The sequence below is a fragment of the Pogona vitticeps genome, chromosome 2, assembly GCF_051106095.1.
Source record: "Pogona vitticeps strain Pit_001003342236 chromosome 2, PviZW2.1, whole genome shotgun sequence".
In the NCBI taxonomy this organism is placed as follows: Eukaryota; Metazoa; Chordata; class Lepidosauria; order Squamata; family Agamidae; genus Pogona; species Pogona vitticeps.
In genome coordinates, this window is record NC_135784.1 from 112,830,295 (window position 1) to 112,851,315 (window position 21,021).

Consider the following 21,021-nt stretch of genomic DNA (forward strand, 5'->3'; position numbering starts at 1 on the left):
ACTGTAATAAGTGTGTTGGCCATGGACAGTGAGCATGTGGGAGGGTGTTGATGTGATCTCCATGGAAGGCAGTTAGAGTATCTCTACAGTTCAGCTTGAGGGCACAAATGTGAATATTTTGGCATGACAGCTTTTCCGCCCACACCTCAACTGAAGGGTTGTCCTCTCTGTCACCTTCCTATACGAGGAGTGCAACACATCTGAAGAGGAAATGGGCTCTCCCCATGAGTTGGAATCCTGAAAATCAGGATATACTGATTTTCAGTATTTTCAGAAAATACTGTCTCAAACAATATCACTCTGCCTCTTCAGGCTAGTTGCCCACCACACATAGAAAGGGAACAGAACTAGAGACAAAAGGGATAGGCTTCCATGGGCCTTTCCATGAGTCTTGATTCAATGTAGTAAAGAATGACTGAATAGAACTGCACAGGATTTGTTTTCTTTCCTCTTGGAATTCATGCTTGACAGGACTTAGAAGGATTGAGCTGTATGAAATGTGTAAGCTACGTAGCATTCATTAGAATCTGAAGTACCAGAATAGAAGAGGCTTCATTTAATAATGTAAAGTGGTGCCCCGCATGATGACGATAATCCGTTCTGTCAAAATCGCTGTACAGCAAAATCATTGTCATGCAAAAAAAAAATCCCCATTGGAATGCATTGAAAACCAGTTAATGCATTTCAGTTGGGAAAATACCTGCTCATCCAGTGAAGATCCTCCATAGGGTGGCCATTTTGTGAGCACCAATCAGCTGTTTTTAATGCCTGCCTTCTGAAACAAGGGTCGGAAAACAGTGGGAAGCCATTTTGCGGAGCCGACGATCAACTGGGAAAATCATTGTCAAGCGAAAAAACGGTTCCTGAATCAGGGACCTAATCATCGTTAAGTGAAAAAACCCCACAGGAACCATTGTTTTGCTATCGTTATAGCGATCACAAAAAAGTTGTTGTCAAGCGATTTCGTTGTCATGCGGGGTCGTCGTAATGTGGGGCACCACTGTACTCTGCTCCTTAGCTTTGTTTCTGTCTTGACCAAGCAAGTGTTCTTTGGTTGGATATTGTCCAGCACAGCAAACATTTAAATGTCCTTGCTTGTTTGTGGATGATTTTATTCAAGTTTTCAATTCTTGCCCTTGGGGCATACATCACTACCTCTTAAGTATACCCACCCCACTGTCTTGGGCTTCAACTATCCTCCCTTCTTCAGAATGTTAAATACTCTCTCAGCAATGATCCAGCAGCACTGGTTCAACAAACCTGGCTCTGAGAAACTGCCTGCCCTGAAATAATATACATGAGCAGATAACCTGAATTCTACCAGACCTGTTAGGGGGCCTGAAGATAACCTAGTGTGAATGTGACAGGACAAGTATAGAGGGTGTGCTGAAGAAATAAAGGAGAAAATGTCCTGCGGTACCTCAAGTCCTAAACGAATCCTCTATAATCACTTTTGTTAGCATCCTTAGTTGAAACATTACAGAAACCAGGGGTAAGAAAAGCAGAAAATCACTGTCATCTAATTAGTAAATTGGCAAGATAGTAATGGGCCTTCATGATCTCTCTCTATCCCTCTCCCTCTGCTGATTGAGTTAAATTGGGAGAAAATACTAAAATTGATTGATTTGTCTTATTTATAGGCTGCCTTTCCCCTGATAAGGGGGCTCAAGGTGGCTCACAGTATTAAAAGAGGTGGGCCTTCAACTGTCGATGGAGGCGTAAAAGGGGAGGCGCTAACCTAATCTCCCAAGGGAGAGCATTCCATAACCGGGGAGCTACCACAGAAAAGGCCCTCTCTTGTGTCCCCATCAACCATGTAGGTTGACTCTATGTGGGTCAGGCTAGCCAATTGCTGTGTTTGTGCGCAATGCATTAATCACCACACCAAACAAGTGGTCCTTTACCACATTCACTGACCATGTTGTGAGTCATCAGGCTATATAAAGTGGGAAATTGTAGCACTGGGAAGAGTTTCACAGAGTATGTGCCCTTTAAAATAGCTGAGCACTGCAAAAAAATAATAAATCCCAGAGACAGTTGAAAAATTATGGTGTGAATTAATTCCATCACTTCCCCTAGGAATTTTTTAAAAATTTAAATTAATTTTTTAATGTATAAGAAAATATTTTATGGTAACCTTGATTGTAATTTGCCAGGGTAATTAATGCAGACATACAATGTTTCCGGGAGGCAGAGGTTGGTCTTGCTACTGTTAAATTTTAAGGGGAGACTCATCCAGCTGAAGAGTGGACTACACCTGTTGTAAGGCACAAGTAATACATCGTGGGAGGGGTGCATCAGCATTTCCATTCTCTTGGCACTTAATACTGGGCTCTTGCAGGTGATCAAGGAAGCGAGCAGTCCAAGTGGAGGCGGACCCAGTGCAGCTGAAGTTCCCACATCTCCTGTACTTTTGTGCAAGGTGGACCATGACAAGGTAGTTCCTTTTCCTTTTCCTTTTTTTTTAATATTCTTTTCAGACACTCTCAGGGACAAACCAAGTTAATTGCATAAATGTGGTTTTCCCATGTAAATTTTAGCTGTGAGGAGCCAGTGGAGGGAGCACTGGGATGGCAGGGACGAAAAAGGGTGTGTAACAGACTTCATCCCACCATAGCGCCAACAAAAATAAACCCTCTTTTTCCAACAGGAGGGACATTTCCATATTGATTATTAGAGGGGGGAAAAGGGTTGACCCCCTCATTTCCAGCCCCAGGTTCTTGATGCTGTTCCCATGGCAAAATGCATGTGACACAAAGTCACATTTGCTGCAGTTTTTAAGATCTGGCCAGTGTGTTGTGATACCAACAGTAAAACCATATTTGGGCTACAGCATTGAAGTCATGGGGTGTATGAAAAGGAAAACTCTCATATTTGCTGGGTTAGTTTTGGCTGCTGTTGTGTGTGTGTGTGTGTGTGTTTTGGTTTTTCAAAGGGAGGAAGCTATCATCTTTCTTAATATTGGAGTTTGGAAAAATTACCTTATTTGGATAGAACTCCCAGAATTACCTACCCAGCACAGCCAGGGTGTAGTTGCTGCCCAAAAATAGATTTTCCCCCCCCAAAGTCTCCTTGGGATGCCAAGTAAACCAGGGCTTCAGGAAACTGAGTAACAAACTGTCCCACTGCAGATGCCTGGCTATTCACTAGCAGATGTTTTGAACACAAAGAATACCTGGGTACTACAGTAGTTTGAATACTGCTCAACATCCCTTCCCATTCATGATGCGTTTGGTTCAGTGAACAACCTGCAGGCTGTAAGTCTTCAGCTGACACCAGAAGAGAACTAGAAGGAAATAGAGAACCAGGGAACAACTGAACATGTCCTTTTCTCCTTTGCTCAGAGGTCTTCACAGGACAAACACACCTCTGACTCTGACAGTGTGGCAACAGCAGAAAACTGCTCCTCTGCGGCTCGAAGGGAGCCCCATGAGCAAGGTGAGTCCCTGGTGCTTCTCTCCCTTTTCTAAGAGCCAGGGGCTGTTTTGACTGAGGTCGGAAGAAATGCAACACGACAGGTGGGCACTGAGTGCAGGGCCAATAACCACCTGTCTTTGGAGGGTGTAAGATATGAAAAGGTCTTTTAAGGAAGGGCAAAATTCTGGTTCTATTTCCTGCAAAACTAACTTGTTTTAACAGTCAATGCCAGTAATAGTTAGTTTAGGACAAGCCTTTTACTTTGGGGTTTTTACACACTAATTTAGTAAAACTCACACTGCAAAGGTGAAAGGACCTTTTATTTATTTATTTATTTATTTATTTATTTATTTATTTATTTATTTATTTATTTATTTATTTATTTGATTTGATTTGATTTGATTTGATTTGATTTGATTTGATTTGTACCCTGCCTATCTGGACCAATGGACCACTCTAGGCGGCTTCCAACATAAAATTTAAACAATAAACACAGCAAATACATAACATACAAAACAGCTATAATAAAAATAAAAATAGGAAAAATAAGAAGAAGAAAATCAAGAGTTGGCTGGAGGGAAGGCCTGAGTGAAGAACCATGTTTTTAGTTGGGTTTTAAACATGCCCTGCATGTTGCCGCCTCAATTTTAACTAAACCTTAACACCCCGGTGTGATACTTCCAGGCCTGTCAGTTCTGACTGTACACCAATCCAATAATTTTTCCCCACCTTTCCCCTTCCTGGAGTACCCAGTGTGGTACCATAGATGGGATGATGGGCTAGGACTTGTGAGACCAGGGTTCAAATCCCAACTTGGCCATGAAAACTCATTGGGGGAGTGGAACGGGTAAAACCACTCCTTAAATATCTCACTTACCTTGAAAGCTCTACTAGGATTGCTATAATTTGACAACACATAATTAACCCTTCACTTCCTTCATGACCCTTCAAATTCTATTATAATCTGTTCTGGTGGTATGGGAGTGTGTGATTGGGAGCAGAGCCCTCAGCTGGGTTCAGATAAACCATATTCTGATTTTAAACTCTGCTTCTCTGCCTCCTTCTAGGGAAAGGTAAAAAGAGCGGCTTGGCAGAGTTAAAGGGTTCCGTAAGTCGAGCAGCTGGGAGGAAAATCACCAGGATTATCAGCTTCTCTAAGAAGAAGCCATCCCCTGAGGACACTCAGACATCTTCTACAGAGGAAGACATCCCATGCTGTGGTTTGTAGCAGGATACAAGGGGGGGGGGAGGGTGAATGAGAGTTGGATAGTCAGATTAAAAAAAAAAGAGGCCTCTGCACTTTTAATAGTGGCATCTGCTGAAATTCGCTTATCTACACCATTATTGAAGGTACAGGAATCCAGCCCTCTCATAAGATGGTTTCATAACTTTCTTATCCCATTCTTTCCAGGCATCACAAGTTGATAACAGAGGAACTGCTACATGGAACAGCATTTTTCTTTATAAAACTCTAAACCTGATCTCCCATCAGCCACATTTGCCGTGACCAATGATGGGATTTATGGCCCAGAAACCACTGGAGGGCCACTTATTTCCTTCCCCTAAATTAAAGTAAACAATTGAATCCCATAATTCTCATTTCAGATCTGTCATACCTTAGCTCTACACTTTCCGGTCTCTGAGGAAACGGTTGTTTAGACTTTAGATTTCTCCCATTTTGTCCTAAGTGTGTTAGTCATTGCACTGCTCCTTAAATGCTTTATTGTCTTCTTGCAGGCTATTTGAATGTTCTGGTGAACCAATGCTGGAAGGAACGTTGGTGCCGTTTGAAAGGCAACACCCTGTATTTCCACAAGGACCGCACTGATTTGAGAACGCATGTGAATGCCGTTGTTCTGCGGGGTTGTGAGGTGGCACCAGGATTGGGCCCCAAACACCCTCTTGCTTTTCGCATCCTTCGCAATGGACAAGAAGTTTCTGCCTTGGAGGTGAGCTTTCACTGTTGAGGAGGAGTAAGAATGCCTAATAGTGCTATCCTAAACATGTTTACAGAGAAAAAGTCTGGGTGAGTTTGGCAGAACTTTTGCCAGCCTATGTGCATGTTGGAGTGCAATCTTTTCTGCCATATTTACAGAGAGAAAACAGGGCAAGATATCTTGAAAAACCCAAGAGTTCCATAAAAAGACCTAGGATATTGGGAAAATTCAGGAAGTCCTTCCTGTGCTGTACCAAGATGTGAAATCCATTTGCATTGAGTGATGTATCTGACAAAGGCAGGCATTAAAACAAGATGAATGTTCTAGCCAGAGCTCACTGCACAGTGCTCTTCTTTATGAGCATCAGGTGATCTCAATATTGACATTTCCTCTTTGGTAACATGCAGTATTTATATACAGCAGTGAGAAGCCATTTTTCATCATCTGTTCAGAAAGAACATAGTTCATACTGCTTGTCTCATAAATTATCATGAAACTTGATATGTATCTTGCATTACACGTCTACTTACACAACCTAACTTCATCTGGATTTTAATGTAATCCAATCAGATACTCAAACTTATAAAATACTGTATATATTGAGAAAAAAGTGCAGGGTTGGATAAACCAGGTGATCAAGGAGAATAGTGAGTTAGAACCTTGTTTCGGGCATAATGCAAAGTATTTATATTCTTTGATTACTTGCTTGTTTTGATTCCTTTTCCATCCCCTGCCACTTTCCTTTAAAGCTGATGTTTTGCTACACAACTGCAAAAGTTTTCATGCGTGGTGGTAAGACAAAATATCAGCTTGTAGTAGAGCGACAGTGGAAAGGTGTACATGGTGAAACAATATTGTGACTCCTTTTAATATTCCATGCTCAAATTCTGCCACGTACTATCAGACTCGGTGACAATCTGGTTTCAGGATCACTCAGAATTCTGCAAAACAGCATGTTGGGTGTCTGTTTCTGCCTAGAAAGAACAGCGGAAATGGTTAGTGGAAACAGAGAGCTGGAAAAGCAATGATTATGAGTTAATGAGTTATGCGAAGACAGGCATCTTATGGTCCTCCAGATCATATTAGACTGTAGTGCCCATCAGCCCTAACCAGGTTGGTTATTTGGAACACAAGATGCGAACTCCAATTCAACAATATCTGGAACAGCTTCTTTAGAGAAGCTTCACTTTCAGAGCTGTGTGATTATTGTGCACAGGATGTCTTGGATTAATTCTTGCAGTGAACATGACTATAGCCCTGTTCAGAAACACAGGCAAGGATTCATTTGAAAGTCCAGGCAGGGAGAATGTTCTAACCTTGCCCTCTGCCATTTGCTACCTCCACATGAGAGAGAATAGTCTGAAGAGGAGACAGTCTTCTGTGTGTACAGCCTCTCCATGCTACTAGCAACCCTGATTTGCCAAGATTCCCTTCTGAACAGAGAGACTCCACATATTATACAAGCTTTTCCTCTTGAATAGACCCTCTTTGTCCATTCCTTGAGACAGCAACAGGCAAGGGGTCAGGGCTAGAACTCCTTCCTGCATGTGCTTTCAAATTAACTAAAAAAATTTAAATCCCTGAATGGGGCTATTAAGCTGTACATTAGGAAAACAAGAAATTAAGGATTAAAAGGCAATGGCTACTGTAAAGACCTAGCCTTGACCATGTTTACTTGTGGAAAAAGAACAGTCTTTACTGCTACCCAGAGAAATATGTGCTTCTTTTCCCTTTTGACACTTGTCTAACCCCTCAGGCGAGCAGCTATGAAGATCTGGGGCGCTGGCTTGGGCTGCTGCTCGTTGAAACTGGTTCCCAGACAACACCAGAGGCTTTGCACTACGACTATGTGGATGTGGAGAAAATAGCCAACATCATTAATGCTGTGAGACACTCCTACATGTAAGGGCTTCCTCTGTAGTGTTTTTGGATCTCATTGGATGGGAAAACAGCTTTGTGTAGACAGGCCATCTGACTTTTCCCTTATACCTGAAAATACCTTGAATAATTAAGCTGTCTGTTAAGACCATCTACACCTGCCACAAATCTGTCAGGGCTGATTTCCTGATGCCTCTAAAACATAGTTAAATCAAAAGTGACAACATGCTAGAAAGGTGGGGGAAAGTATCTTGTCTAGGCCATAGTTATGGTGAAAGCAGGTGCTGGACTAAGACAACACCTGTTGTGTTCATGACTTCTGCTTTGTATTATAGCTGTAACTGTGGAGTCGAGCTAATTCAGGTTTCAAAGAGTAATCAAGAATGTGATGAAATAGGCTTGTTTGCACAGAGTGTGGAGTTTTTAAACTCTGAGTGAGAATACAATTAATGAGTAAACACTTCGAACTGTGTGATATTGTCTATGTGTGACAATGACCCTTGGGTACAGAGACAATATCACAGTCCAAAGTGTTTACTCATTAATTATATTCTCACTCAGAGTTTAAAAACTCCACACTCTGTGCAAACAAGCCTACTTCATCACATGAAGCAACAACAAACCCAGATTTGTCATAGATATTGGCACCTCAGGCAATCCTGCTTTCTTGACAGAAACACCACAGTCACATTTACACACAGCAGCTTCAATGTCCCCTGTGCATTTTTTTCACATGTGCATCCAATTAGATATGTGTGAAGCACCTCACACATTTCCATGTCATTTCCGTGCCTCAGTTCTTTGCTCCTTAAGAATCATAACCTCTTCTGCGTTATGTAAAATGCTGGATTTGGCTGCAAAGGTGGCAAAGGATGGGACAACATCTACAGGCTATTAAAGCAGTGCCAAAGGAACATGTATTTGAATTTGTTTTTTAAGCACAACAGGTGGGGAAAAAAGAGCTCAATCTTTGGAGTCAATGAACTGAAATTGCAAAATATACATATATATGAAAAAACATTTGGGACATCCAAATCTAGAGGGGTAGCAATATTAATATCTAAACATTGTGAATTTGTAGTAAAAGAAATAATAAAAGATAGTAATGGCAGATATTTGATAATCCAAGGACAAATGGGGGAAGAAGAATACACATTAGTAAATGTGTATGCACCGAATATGAACCAAGGAGAATTTTACAAACATGTCATTAAAGAAATGGAAAAAGTTAGGAAAGGATATGTGATTATGGCAGGAGATTTCAACATGGTCTTAGATAAGTTGAAAGATAAATCTACACATAAAAAAGATGAATTGCATAAAAGGGATACCCCCCTGAGTAAGATAATAAATACTACCGATCTGAAAGATATATGGAGAGAATTGAAGGGAGATGAAAGGAGGTTTACATATTATTCTGCGGTACATAAAAGTTACTCTAGAATAGATTTTATGTTTATATCACAAAATTTAATTTCAAAAGTAGTAGACACAAATATTAATGTGATAAAGATAACAGACCATGCATTGATGGTGATGGAAATAAAAGTGAAGAAAGATTATAGAGAAGCTAGGAGATGGAGGATAGACTCCAATATTCTTCAACATACAGAGGTGATAGACAAAGTCAAGAAAGAATGGTTGGAAATATGGTCATTTAATGAAGCGGGTGGGAATAAAATAGGCGTGTTATGGGACACCATGAAAGCTGTTATGAGAGGAATTGCTATAAGAGAATCTTGTAGATTAAAAAGATTGAGAGAAGGAAATGTAAAAAGGATTGAAGAATCATTAAAGGATTTAGAAACTAAATATTTTATAGATAGAGACAATAAAAAATTATTAGAGATACAAGCTAAAAGAAAGGAATTGGAAAGCTTAGAATTAGAAAAAGTACAGAGGGACCTGATATACACTAAAAGGAATTTTTTTGAACATAGTAATAAAAATTCAAAACTTTTAGCTAGAATGGTTCATACCAAAAGAACAAAAAACAACATTGGTGTGATTAAAGATAAAACAGGAAAAAACTGCAGTTTAATGAAAGAAAAATTAAAGATTATACAAGATTTTTATCAAAATTTATATAAAAGTAATAGTGCATCAAAAGAAGATATAGAAACTTATATTAAAGAAAATGTTAAGAGTGAAATATCAGAGAACGATAAAAAAGATTTAGATAAAGAAATAAAAGAGGAAGAGATTATAGAGATAATTAATAAACTAAAATATGGTAAAACCCCAGGTTTTGATGGATTAGGTTCGGAATATTATAAAACCTTTAAATCACTATTGATCCCTAAATTAAAAATGCTTTATAATGAAATCTTGGAAGGAGAGAGGATACCAGATTCATGGAAACATTCATTGATAACTCTTATCCCAAAACCTAATAAAGATCTAACAGACCCAAGTTCATATAGGCCTATTTCTTTACTAAATCAGGATGCAAAGATATTTACAGCAATACTTGCAAATAGAATTAATAAATTTATTATAAAATATATCAAAGAGGATCAGAATGGTTTCTTGAAAGGTAGGCAAATGGAAAACTTAACAAGGAGAGTCTTGAATACTATACATAATATAGAAAAAAATAAACTGAAGGCTGGCATTTTATCATTAGATATATTTAAAGCATTTGATTGTGTGGAATGGCCAACGTTAAAGACTTTGTTAAAGGGTTGGGGTTTTGGAAAAAAGTTTAGGGGGATAATAGACCAATTATATTTAGAGAATACCTCTGTAGCAATAGTTAATGATGGGATGACAGACCAAATAGCTCTTGGCCGAGGTACTAGGCAAGGTTGTCCTCTCTCTCCAGTTCTGTTTTGCCTGGTTATTGAAATGTTGGCAAATGTAATTAGGAACGATGATTTAATTGAAGGTATAGGAAAAAAGAAGATAAAGATTAATTTATTTGCGGATGATTCCTTATTGACAGTGAAAAACCCGTTAGAATGTATAGATAAAATTAAAACACACTTAGAAAAATTTGGAAAAATAACCGGATTAAACATAAACTGGCAAAAATCTGACTTAATGTTGTTTAATTATAGTAGAATAGAACAAGAAAAGTTTACTGAAAAACATGATTTTAAAATATGTAAAACAATTAAATACTTAGGAATAGATTTAGCGAAAAATATTCAAAAGATAAAGGATTATAATTATAACAAACTAAAGGAAGTAATTAATAAGAAACTACAAGAATATGATAAGTTCAAATTATCTTGGTTTGGAAAGATTGCATTGGTAAAAATGAAAATTTTACCAAAAATTAATTTTCTATTCAGAATGTTACCAATGCAGTTAACAGAGGATGAGTTGAAATATTGGCAAGGAATAGTTAACAAATATTGTAATGGAGGGAAGAAATCTAGAATAAATAAAAAGTATTGGTATAAAACAACAAAAAAAGGTGGTATAGGTTTACCAAATATAAGAAACTATTATTTAGCTAACCAACTGAGATTTATTGGTGAAATTATATATAATCCGGAAAGGTTAATTTGGTGGGAAATGGAATCATCAGAATTACAAGGAAATATAGAAAAATATTTATTTGCTAAAGGTAAGAAAGACAAAATAAGTCAAGTTAATAATCCCTTTTTAAAGACACTGTTAAATATATGGTATAAGTATAAAAAGAATTTATGTTCATCATACTCTCCATTTAGATTAGTGACAGAAATAGAAGATTTTCCTACCAATATGAAGGTGTATATGGATTTATTTAAAGAAGAAAAAGTGATTAGACTGAAAGATTGGCTGTATAAAATGAGATCGATAGATCAAATGAAACAAGTATTTCAAAACAAGACTATTTCATGGTTGAACTATGTACAACTGGAAAGATGGACTAAGGAATGGGCAAATAAATATAATAAAGGTAGAGAACACACAAAATTTGAGCAATTTTTATTCTCATATGAGGACATTCAGATGACTGACTCAGTAAAAGGTACAGTGAGTAAAATTTATTCACTTCTTAATTTAGAGGAAGAAGAAAGTGAGAAAGAAGGATTGAAATTGGTGTGGGAACAAGATATTGGGAAAAGAATAAATGAAGAAGAATGGAGGAGGATATGGAAAATGAGGATTTTAAGATTGATGTCAGTAAGAATAAAGGAAAATTTTTTTAAACTTAGTTTAAGATGGTATTTAACACCAGTAAAATTAAACAAAATCAACACCAGTCATCCGAATGTCTGCTGGAAATGTGAGAAAGAAGTTGGTACATACTTTCATATGTGGTGGGAATGTGAAAAGGTACAAAGTTTCTGGAGACAAATTTTTAAAGAATTAAGTTGTATCTGTGGAAAAGATATAGAATGTAAGGCTGAGATTGCTTTGTTATCAATATATGAGAATGTGGAATATGACAAAATGATTAAAGAATTGATAACTAATTTAATAACAGCAGCTAGATTGATTATTGCTAGACAGTGGAAATTAAAGACTGAATTACAAATTGAAGAATGGTATAAAGAAATATGGAATATAGCATTAAATGATAAATTAACTTGTAATTTAAAGATGAAGAAAGGAGAGTTGAAAAAGAATAATTTTTATGTAATATGGGGCAAATTTTTGGAATATGTGTTAATAAGGGGAAAAGGGAGAGCTCCAAATCAAGAATCTATGCAGTTCTGGAGAGGAAGACAATAGAAGAAGAAGAATGAGAAGAAGAAGAAAAAGAAGAATATGGCAAGAGGTCCCGTATATGGTGGTGGGGAACACTGTTATTGTGTTGTAAGTGTATATGTTTTATGTATATGATTTTTTTGTTATAGTTATAATTAAATAAAAAAAAGAATTCAAAAAAAAAAAGAAAAAAAAATCTTTGCTTATCAGGATGTTGACACTTTCTTCGGCAAACAAAAATAAATCAGTTTTTCTTTCTCTCTGCCTCTTAAGGTGGGCCAGCTCTTCCCTTGAGAACCAAATGGATTCATCCCGTGTGTTATATGATGAAGTCCCCTATGAGAAGGTGGAGGTAAATCAGAGCTCAGAACATCTCAGAAGGGATTCATTGCGTTTCTTGGCAACCAAGCTGCCATCATCATTGCTCCCATTCACATAAGTGATTTGTTGCACTGCATCACATTAAGAATACTGAGTTGTTCTTACTGGCAGTCAGAGGAATACAGTGAGCCCTCAACTTACGAACTTAATCCGTTCTGGGAGGACGTTCGTACGTCGGAAAGTTCGTAAGTCGACCTACCATTTCTTATTGAAATGCATGGGAACGGAATTAATCTGTTCCAGCATTTCAAAAAACAAATACAAAAATAAAAATAAAAAGAGCAAGTCCCACGTTGGGACTGCAAACACACACACACACACACACACACACACACACACACACACACACACACACATATGCAAACCACAGAAACATAACACCCCTCCAGTCCAAACCCACCCTCCAAAACCCACACAGAAAAGTTTTTTAAAAAAGGACTTACCAGTCTGAAGCCTCCCGGCGCTCTGCTGGTTCCACGCGGCCGGTGGCGAGCGGCCAGGCGCCCGGCCTGCTCTAGCCGCCCGGCGCTCCGCTGCCTTTGGAGCTTTCAAAGGGCTTCCTCCGATGTCGGGGAAAGCCCCTTGAAACCTCTGAAGGCACCGATTGCGGCAGTGAGGACCCCCAGGGAGGTCTCCCATGGTGGCATGCAAGCCCTGGGAGACCTCCCTGGGGGTCCCCGCCGCCACGATGGGAGGCTTCCTAGCTCTCTGAAGCCAAAAAGGCAGGGAGAAAGCGTGGGAAGTTTGAACTTCCCACGCTTTCTCCCTGCCTTTTTGGCTTCGGAAGCAAGCTGGGCTGCCAGGGAGAAAGCAGCTCCCTCCTTTCACCCGATGCTGAGTCCCCTTCGCGCCAGCTGAGCTCAGCCCAGCGCGAAGAGGACTCAGCATCGGGTGAAAGGAGGGAGCCAATTTCTCCCTGGCCGCCCGGCTTGCTTTTTCAAACGAGAAACAAGCCGGCTGGCCAGGGAGGAATCGGCTCCCTCCTTCCACCCAACGGTGAGTCCCCTTTGCGTTGGCTGAGCTCAGCCCAGCGCGAAGGGGACTCAGCATCAGGTGAAAGGAGGGAGCCAATTTCTCCCTAGCCGCCCAGCTTGCTTCCAAAGCCAAAAAGGCAGGGAGAAAGCGCGGGAATTTCGAACTTCCTGCGCTTTCTCCCTGCCTTTTTGGCTTCAGAGGTTTCAGAAGGCCTCCTCCAATATCAGAGGAAGCCTTTTGAAAGCTCCAAAGGCAGGGAGGAAGGGCAGGAAATTCAAATTTCCCGCCCTTTCTACCTGCCTTTTGGGTTTGTAACCCGATCTGCGTTCGCAAGTAGGGTTTACTACTTGCGATGAGATCGGGTTCGTAACCCGAAATGTTTGTAACTAGGGCCATTCATAAGTCGAGGGCCCACTGAATAGGGAAATACTCCCTGGCTTCTGTCCATGTCCATATATTGCATTATGGATATATTTTAAAAATAGGAAAGATGAAACCAAAGAGTCCTTCAATTACATTGATAAGAAAAAGGCATAATTCCTGAAAAATGCCTGTGAAAATACTTTTCAAAATGTGTTGAAATTACCTTTAAAAGTAAATTTGGAATATAAGTAGATGTTACCAATTACACTTAAGTAACTTAGGTGTTACATGTTAGGTACTGTATTACCTAAAAGTAACCGACTATTACAGTGCTTGTTTGCCAAAATTTAATGGTTATAGGTAACCAGGTTGCCTGTAATGAATTACTTCCAAACTCAAAGGTAATGTTTTTTTGAAAGCAGATTTTAAAAAAAAAAAGCTTAAAAAAACAGAAGACAGTCCTGTCTTATCCCACCTCGTACTTTCCCTGACAGCTCCCTTTTCTCAGATCAGCATATGACCCTCCACTGATCCACATATGCTTGGCAATTAGTAAGGAGAAAATTCTGAGGCAAAGGCACTTGGTTGAGTTTCTACTATTGGGGGGGGGGGAGGAGGAGTGGAACTGCTGCTCACACCGATCAGTGATGTCCTTCATGATGTCATCTGAAATGTCAATTTCGTTCTGCCTCTCTGTTTCCCGCATGCAGCCAGAAAAGCCAGGGAGGCCCTCGGGATCTCAGGTGAAGCGCCATGGCTCTTCTTGCAGTGAGAAATCCCGCCGTGTGGATCCACAAGTTAAAGTCAAGCGACATGCCTCAAGTAGGTTTGGGCATGAGCCAGCTACCAAGGGTTTGCCTTAGCTCCCTTATTAAACAGGTTGAGAGGTAGCGGGGAATCAACTCAGACCTGCCATTCTGAAAAACAATTCCCAACTACTTAACATGAGGCACCACTCACTCTTTGCTTAACTACGGCATGCTTCTGCCTCTTACTTATTTTTGGTGCTCCACTTCCAAATGGGCACAGATTGCTTATACTGTACCTGTGACTACAAAGGCATGTAAGTATGCAGGCCCTGTCTAGTGGGATTTAAAGTACAATGTCAGCCATTTTCTTTTGCAGTAACTGATGTTTTTCTGTGGGGAATTGCTGGTAGAAATAAGAGAACGACTGGGAAGAGAAGGGCCAAGCTCAGGGTCAGAGTACAGACATTGCACATAGACACTCCCAGGTTCAGTCCCTGGCATCTGTAGGCAGGGCTGGGAAATGTCCCTCTTTAAAATCCTGGAAAGCTATTGCCTGTGTGGACAGAGGACTGAGCAGGATCAGTCTTTCCCAACACTTTTTAACCTATGCCTCCTTTTGATAAATATTAACATTTCACACACACTCATCAACCTGATTCCCCCCAATTATTTTATCTGAAATTTGAAATATTGTAACTTAAAAACAAATCAAAGAATGGGTACATTTAGCAAATATTTGAGAGGAAAAAGATTAGTTCTTGTTGCTGGGGTGCGACAGATTTGGTAATGAATAGAGAGGTTCCATTCATTGTTTGGACTCCAAACCCCAGAATTTTCCAAGAATTCCACAGGCAGAATTCTCAAAGTTCCAGCCCATAGACCCACACCTACAAACACTTTATGGATACTTAAATTTCATTCACCTGGACCAGGGCCAAAATTTCATAGTTGTCTCTCCCCTTGCTTTCTTTTATTACTTTTTTTTAAAAGGAAGCTGCTGCAGTGCTTCCTGGAAATTGCAATCTCACTGTCTTTTAGGTTCATGAGGGGGCACCTCCTAAAGAACTACAAGATATTTTGTTTAATTGTATTGTCTAAATGGATTTATGTTAACTTGTTAATTATGTTCTTTTTGTTTGTTCATTCGTTTGTATTCTTGTGAAGGAGTTCTTGGCTAATCCCTCTTGGATTTCTGTGCAGGTTTAAGTGAAGTCTGAGCTGCAAAAATGTGTTGTTCCAAAACATAGGAAATGCCCTAATAGTGATGCATCTTGTGAATTGTATACTGTTTGAATCAGTTTTATAAGAATGCTTGTCATATGCTTACAGGACAGCATAATAAGTCATATTGGGAGAGCAATAGAGGGGTGATGTGTTCCAAGAATTCCCCAGGAGGATATGTATCATTCTGCTTATATTTTAGCTTAGTTTAACTTTAGAGCTTGCACTGAACTACCACTGCTTAACCTCAAACCTACATTTATCCTTCTGTCCTGCCAAAGCAAAGTAGGACCACTTCCTTCCTGAGACACCTTAATGGAAGACCATACTGTTATCTCTTTGCATGTGTCCAGATGCCAACAACTACAAGTATGGCAAGAACCGGGCTGAAGAAGATGCCAGGAGGTTCCTAACTGAGAAGGAGAAATTGGAGAAAGAAAAGGCGTCCATCCGGAATGAGCTTACAGGTCTGCGCAAAGAAAAGCGGGAGCTACGAGAGGCCATGAAGAACAGCTCAGGTAAGCCCCTACTGCAGATGTGGAGAACCTTTCACCTACTGAAGTCTGTGTCTCCTTGGATGAAACTTGCCAAGAGCCCCCATCCTGGCTGCAATGTGGCCAGAGCCAGAAGCTGACAGGAATCGGGGTTCAAGCCTATCCCTGACTAGAGTGACATGACGTCTGGCACCTGCCCACTTGTTCTTCCCCTGAATATATTTTATTTTGTTTTATTCCCCTGAATATAGTTTAGTTTAGTTTAGCCTGTCTCATGGTTCCTAAAGTGGCTTGTAGCTCTTGCATACATCAGAAGACTCTGTTCTGTTGCTGGTGTTAATGTGAGATTCATCTGCCAAACTTGCTCACTTCAATTAGTGGAATGGGGAGGGTGCCATCTTGTCCTTTGCCTCAGGAAACAGAATTCCTTGTTACTGCTTTGATGGGACCAGGACCAAAAGTGGGTAGAATTTTAAAAGTGACTCTTACTTTGCCTGTGCACAATGTTTGGGGTGTGTGTGTGTTTGCATCACAATATTTTCCTTCTCCCAGCTTTTGCAAGATCCCCACCATTATCTTTGTAGTTGCAATGCATAGAATGAAAGCAATAATGCCAGTCATCTGGACTGGAGCTGGTGAAGGAGCCTGAGCTGGGAGGGACACAGAGATCCAGAAATTACTATATTTTTTTTTGTCAGGAAGGCCCATGGTTTCATATCTCTGTGATCTTTTCTCCTGCACTGCCAGTCACTTTGCGTAGATACTTCTGTTCTGAGTTGTATTCACCTGCTGAATCCAACACAGCATTGAGCATGTAGCAGGGGGTTGGCCAATATTATTTTTAATTCTAGTGTATTAATATTGCCTATAAAGATCATTAATTTGGGGGGGGGGGCAATGTGTAGGCTGCATAAATAACTTGTAAACCGCCCAGAGAGTGCTTGAAGCACTATGGGGTGGTATATAAGCAGCATGCTTTGCTTTTAAAAAAAAAATTGTGTGCATTGAATTAAGAGTGTTTTATAAAATTATTTTGATAAATCCTCTTGCCGAGGATAAAATGCATAATTCTTGGCAAGATATTGTCACTTATTAACTAAGTGCTGATAGAGTTTCTGGATATGTTTGTTGGCAATAGTATTCTGGCTAGTTAATTAAGAATGCAATTTGGAGTGACTAAAACTGGCTATCAATGAATTAAAGCAGCAAGAAACAGTCATCATTAATCAAAAGTAATGTCACTGTCAATAACTATTAAAATAACGGCTGAAATGCTGTTGTGTAACCTTGTGTGAAGGACAGCTGTGGCAATTTTTCTTAAATTAAATATTTCCAATTCCTCCCCACTCAAAAGTTCTGAGGCTCCTTTGGGATCCCCTTTTAGGGTGGGGAAGCTGTGGGGGGCTGCAGGCTGGCATGGTGTCTTCAATTTCTAATAGGTACCATCTCCAGCAGTGATTTTTTGGAAATTAAAGACTCCCCCTGCAACGCCAGTTAAAACAACAGGATTTTAGCCGGCAAGCTTTAAAGTTTTTAACAAATTAGGGACTAATTATTTCCCAGCTGCTGCTTGCAGCTGCCTCTGCCGAAAATCTTGCCTCCTACCTTTAGAACTCCTAACTACAAAAGGGTCTAAGTGGTGATGAAAAAGGCCAAGATGCAAGGCGTTTGTTGCAAAGTGTTCACCTCCACACAATGTCAACATCTGCTGCTTGGCTTTGGGTCTTACTCCTTAGCCTCAGCACATGCTATTCCATGCTGGATATGTGCCTGGCATCTATCTACTAAGTGCGGCCAACTCAGCATAGCTGGAAATTGGTGAAAAAAACACAGTTGCCAAGCTTTCTCAGTGGAGGAAAGCCAAAGTGCACCATCTACTGGAAGAAGAATTTCACCTTTCAATATTGTGTGGCTGATTCTCTGGAAGCTGGAAAAATCCAGATCTAGCCACTTATGTTGCAGAATGACAGCATTCTTGTCATTCATGGACACAATAATGTTAGAAGATGATACAGAATATTTACACGACCCGTTTCCCAACCGTATCATCAGCAGTATAGTATAAAATTGAGCTTGATTCTCTTTTGCTGTCAGAAAATTCCAACCTTTCTCTAATCTCCTCAGCCTTTATCTTCCTTATGCCAATCCTCTGAACCGGGAGCCACACTATAAGTGCTGGGCAGTGAACCATAAAGTCAGAAAGAGCCATACGTGTTGTGAATGTTCACAGCGTGTGTGAGAGATCACCTTTTAGGTTCCCTCTCAGTAGCAGAGTAAGCACTGTGTAGACATGCGGACTGTTAGACCCGCAATAAAGCAGGTGGGAGCAGTTAAAACAAACAACTAATCTTTACTGCAAAACTTATGTACGAGATAAAAGAAGCTAAACCCTAATTCTAACTAGATAAGACACATGTCCTTGAAAGGCACATGGGAGATGGCCAGCAACATATCTGCTCCTCAGAGAGTCAGGAAAAGAAGGGCAGTGAGACTGATAGATGTCCCCTGAGAATACCAGCCCAACCATCACAGACACAAGAGGAAATAGAAGTCTAGGGGTGGACAGGATCTCTGTCTATTCTACTCCCCAATGCTTCTTGTAGTCATCTGGGCTGTTAAGAGGCAATGTTTCGAGAATACCAGGCCAACAATATTGAGAACTAGAACACTGACAGCATCCAGCTCTCCAGTATCTATATGAAGACTTCCAGTAAGGGGAAAGACCATTGTTCTCCTAGATAAATGGTTCTGTTGTCCAACTGCTCTTACAATCTACAATAGTAATTCCCAAACTTAAGTCCCTAAATGTTGTTAGTCTAAAAGTCCCAGAATCCCTTACTTTCTACTGCACTGGCTGAGAATTAAAGTCCAACAGTTTAATTTTTTTTTTATCCCAAGCTGACCCTCCTGTAAATTAAGTTCATCAGATCCAGTCCTGCTTTTCATGACAGTTGAGAACAAGTCTTTCCCTGCTTTCTGAGGGACACCCCCTCCTAATTTATTCCTGTAGCATCAGACTGGGGCTATTTCAACATATCATGGTTTCTCACTTAAGTGACTCATGGTGTGGAGTCTATTTTGGTACTTTGACATGCTTTCTGGGTTTGGAACATCATCTTTGAAAGCTGTCATGATGCCTGAGTCCTACTGTAGAATGCTAGTTGCAAGATCATCAGTCATTCTGGAAGTTGAGTCATGGCAACTGTACTTCTTTCTGGTTAGGTTGAAAAGTTTCGCTACTCAACCAAGTACCGTAGCTTCTTCAGTCAGATGAGTAGTGAAACATTTCAACCTAACAAGAAAGAAGTCCAGTTGCCATGACTCAACTTCCAGATACCCACACCTGAATGACTGAGAATCTTCACAGATATCATCAGGGGTTGTTAAGAATTTCACTGAGACTTTGTTCCACATTTCTGTGCTGGAAAACAGGTAAAGACCTCAAAGAGTTAGAGCAGCGTGTCGCTGCCCTGGAGGAGCAATGCAAAGCCAACGAGGCACGGCGTGTGGACCTAGAGCTTAAGCTGACAGAGGTGAAGGACAGGCTGAAGCAGTCGCTGGCAGGAGGGCCAGCTCTGGGACTGACTGTGACCAGCAAAGCAGAAAACAAGGTAAAAGAGGGGCGGGGACTCTTCTTTTTCCTTTGGCCTCAAGTTAGGGCCATTTCAACATAAAATGGTCACATGAAAGTCATGAAAATGTATTGCTTATAATGATGCACGCTTTCAAGTCTGAATTAACCCATTACTGTACAATGAATTTTCTATTCTCTGCTAAGGAGTTTAAAAATATATTATTTATGTTTCTGCAAAATGAAATGATGTGGTATGGTAGGGCTTTCTTTCCTGCACCTAAAGCAGGCGAGGGAAATCCCAGTCCATGGGTGGTGCTAACCTGCAGCCTCTTACCTACCTGCTCAGCCCAGATTTTAACAAGGTAGTGCTCCCCAAAACCTCAGGAAAGGGCGACTATTGAGGTGACTTGATTCCTACCCTTCTTTCTCCTGGTAGATGATGGGGAAAGAAAGGTCGCTGGAAATGGTTAGATCATGTAAGGGAGGCAGATGACAAAGATATTCAAGGACAGCAAATGGAAATTGGGCAGGAGGCTACTACTTCAGTCAGAAAAGCAAGAGCAAGAATAATCCAATAAATAAACCTTCTACTGAATGTTGTTGAGGTAGTGATTTTGTCTTAGAAATGAGCCACCAGGAAAACTGATGTTTTACTGACCTGTGTGAACAGAGAAAGGGGGTGACCACTTGAGTGACTGAGGATAGTAAAGTGTAAGTATCCTAACATTTCCGGGGGGCTTCCCTTATCTATTCCCAGAATTAAAAACTCCAATCCTCTGGTCCTCCATGGAGGGGCAGAGAGAAGCAGCAAAGATTTTTGGTTGGTTTGTTTTTAAGCCTATTATGGTAGTGTTATGTGTTGTACTTTTTTAGATTTTTTTTAAATTAAACCTTTCTCCCAGAAGCAAGAAGCGTCAGAAAAAGGCAATGAGAGGGATTTCTTTTCTTTCCTTTTCCTTTTTGGAGGTGGTCCAAGCAGGGTTGCTTGAAGTGCATAGACCATGTGGATGCAAAGATCATACCACATACCATATTGTACCCTTACCTGACTTTAAGCAACCCTATTTATCCCACACCAGCCTATTCCAAATGAGCTGCCTAGCTAAGCCCAAAAAGTCTTTTGCCTCCTACTCAGACACCAGGTGAGCTTGCCTTGAGGAGAGAGAGCATTTCAAAGGCCAAGCCCCACAATGGAGAAGACCCTTTTCCTCGTTGCCACCAACATACACTTAGAAAGCACAGAGAGCTTTAGAATGGTCTCCAGAGATTATCTTCATCCTCAGGCAGATTTATGTGAGAAAAGGCAGTCTTTCTCACAAGATTCCCCCCCTTCCCTTCTGTAACTCCACTGGCCATACAGAAAATTACTGGCTACGATGCAAATA

The 21,021-nt window shown here is 40.3% G+C and overlaps 1 protein-coding gene across 2 annotated transcripts in view; it reads left to right on the forward strand.

The window, feature by feature from the left end:
- AFAP1L1 (actin filament associated protein 1 like 1) overlaps positions 1–21,021 on the forward strand; it is a 91,069-nt gene that overhangs the window by 66,826 nt on the left and 3,222 nt on the right. For both annotated transcript variants that reach the window (XM_020780459.3, XM_020780457.3), the window contains exons 9-17: positions 2,342–2,437; positions 3,345–3,438; positions 4,485–4,637; positions 5,155–5,366; positions 7,111–7,256; positions 12,153–12,231; positions 14,309–14,420; positions 15,922–16,086; positions 19,495–19,673. In XM_020780459.3, the coding sequence (XP_020636118.2) occupies positions 2,342–2,437; positions 3,345–3,438; positions 4,485–4,637; positions 5,155–5,366; positions 7,111–7,256; positions 12,153–12,231; positions 14,309–14,420; positions 15,922–16,086; positions 19,495–19,673 (1,236 nt within the window). The remainder of the gene's footprint in view (positions 1–2,341; positions 2,438–3,344; positions 3,439–4,484; positions 4,638–5,154; positions 5,367–7,110; positions 7,257–12,152; positions 12,232–14,308; positions 14,421–15,921; positions 16,087–19,494; positions 19,674–21,021) is intronic.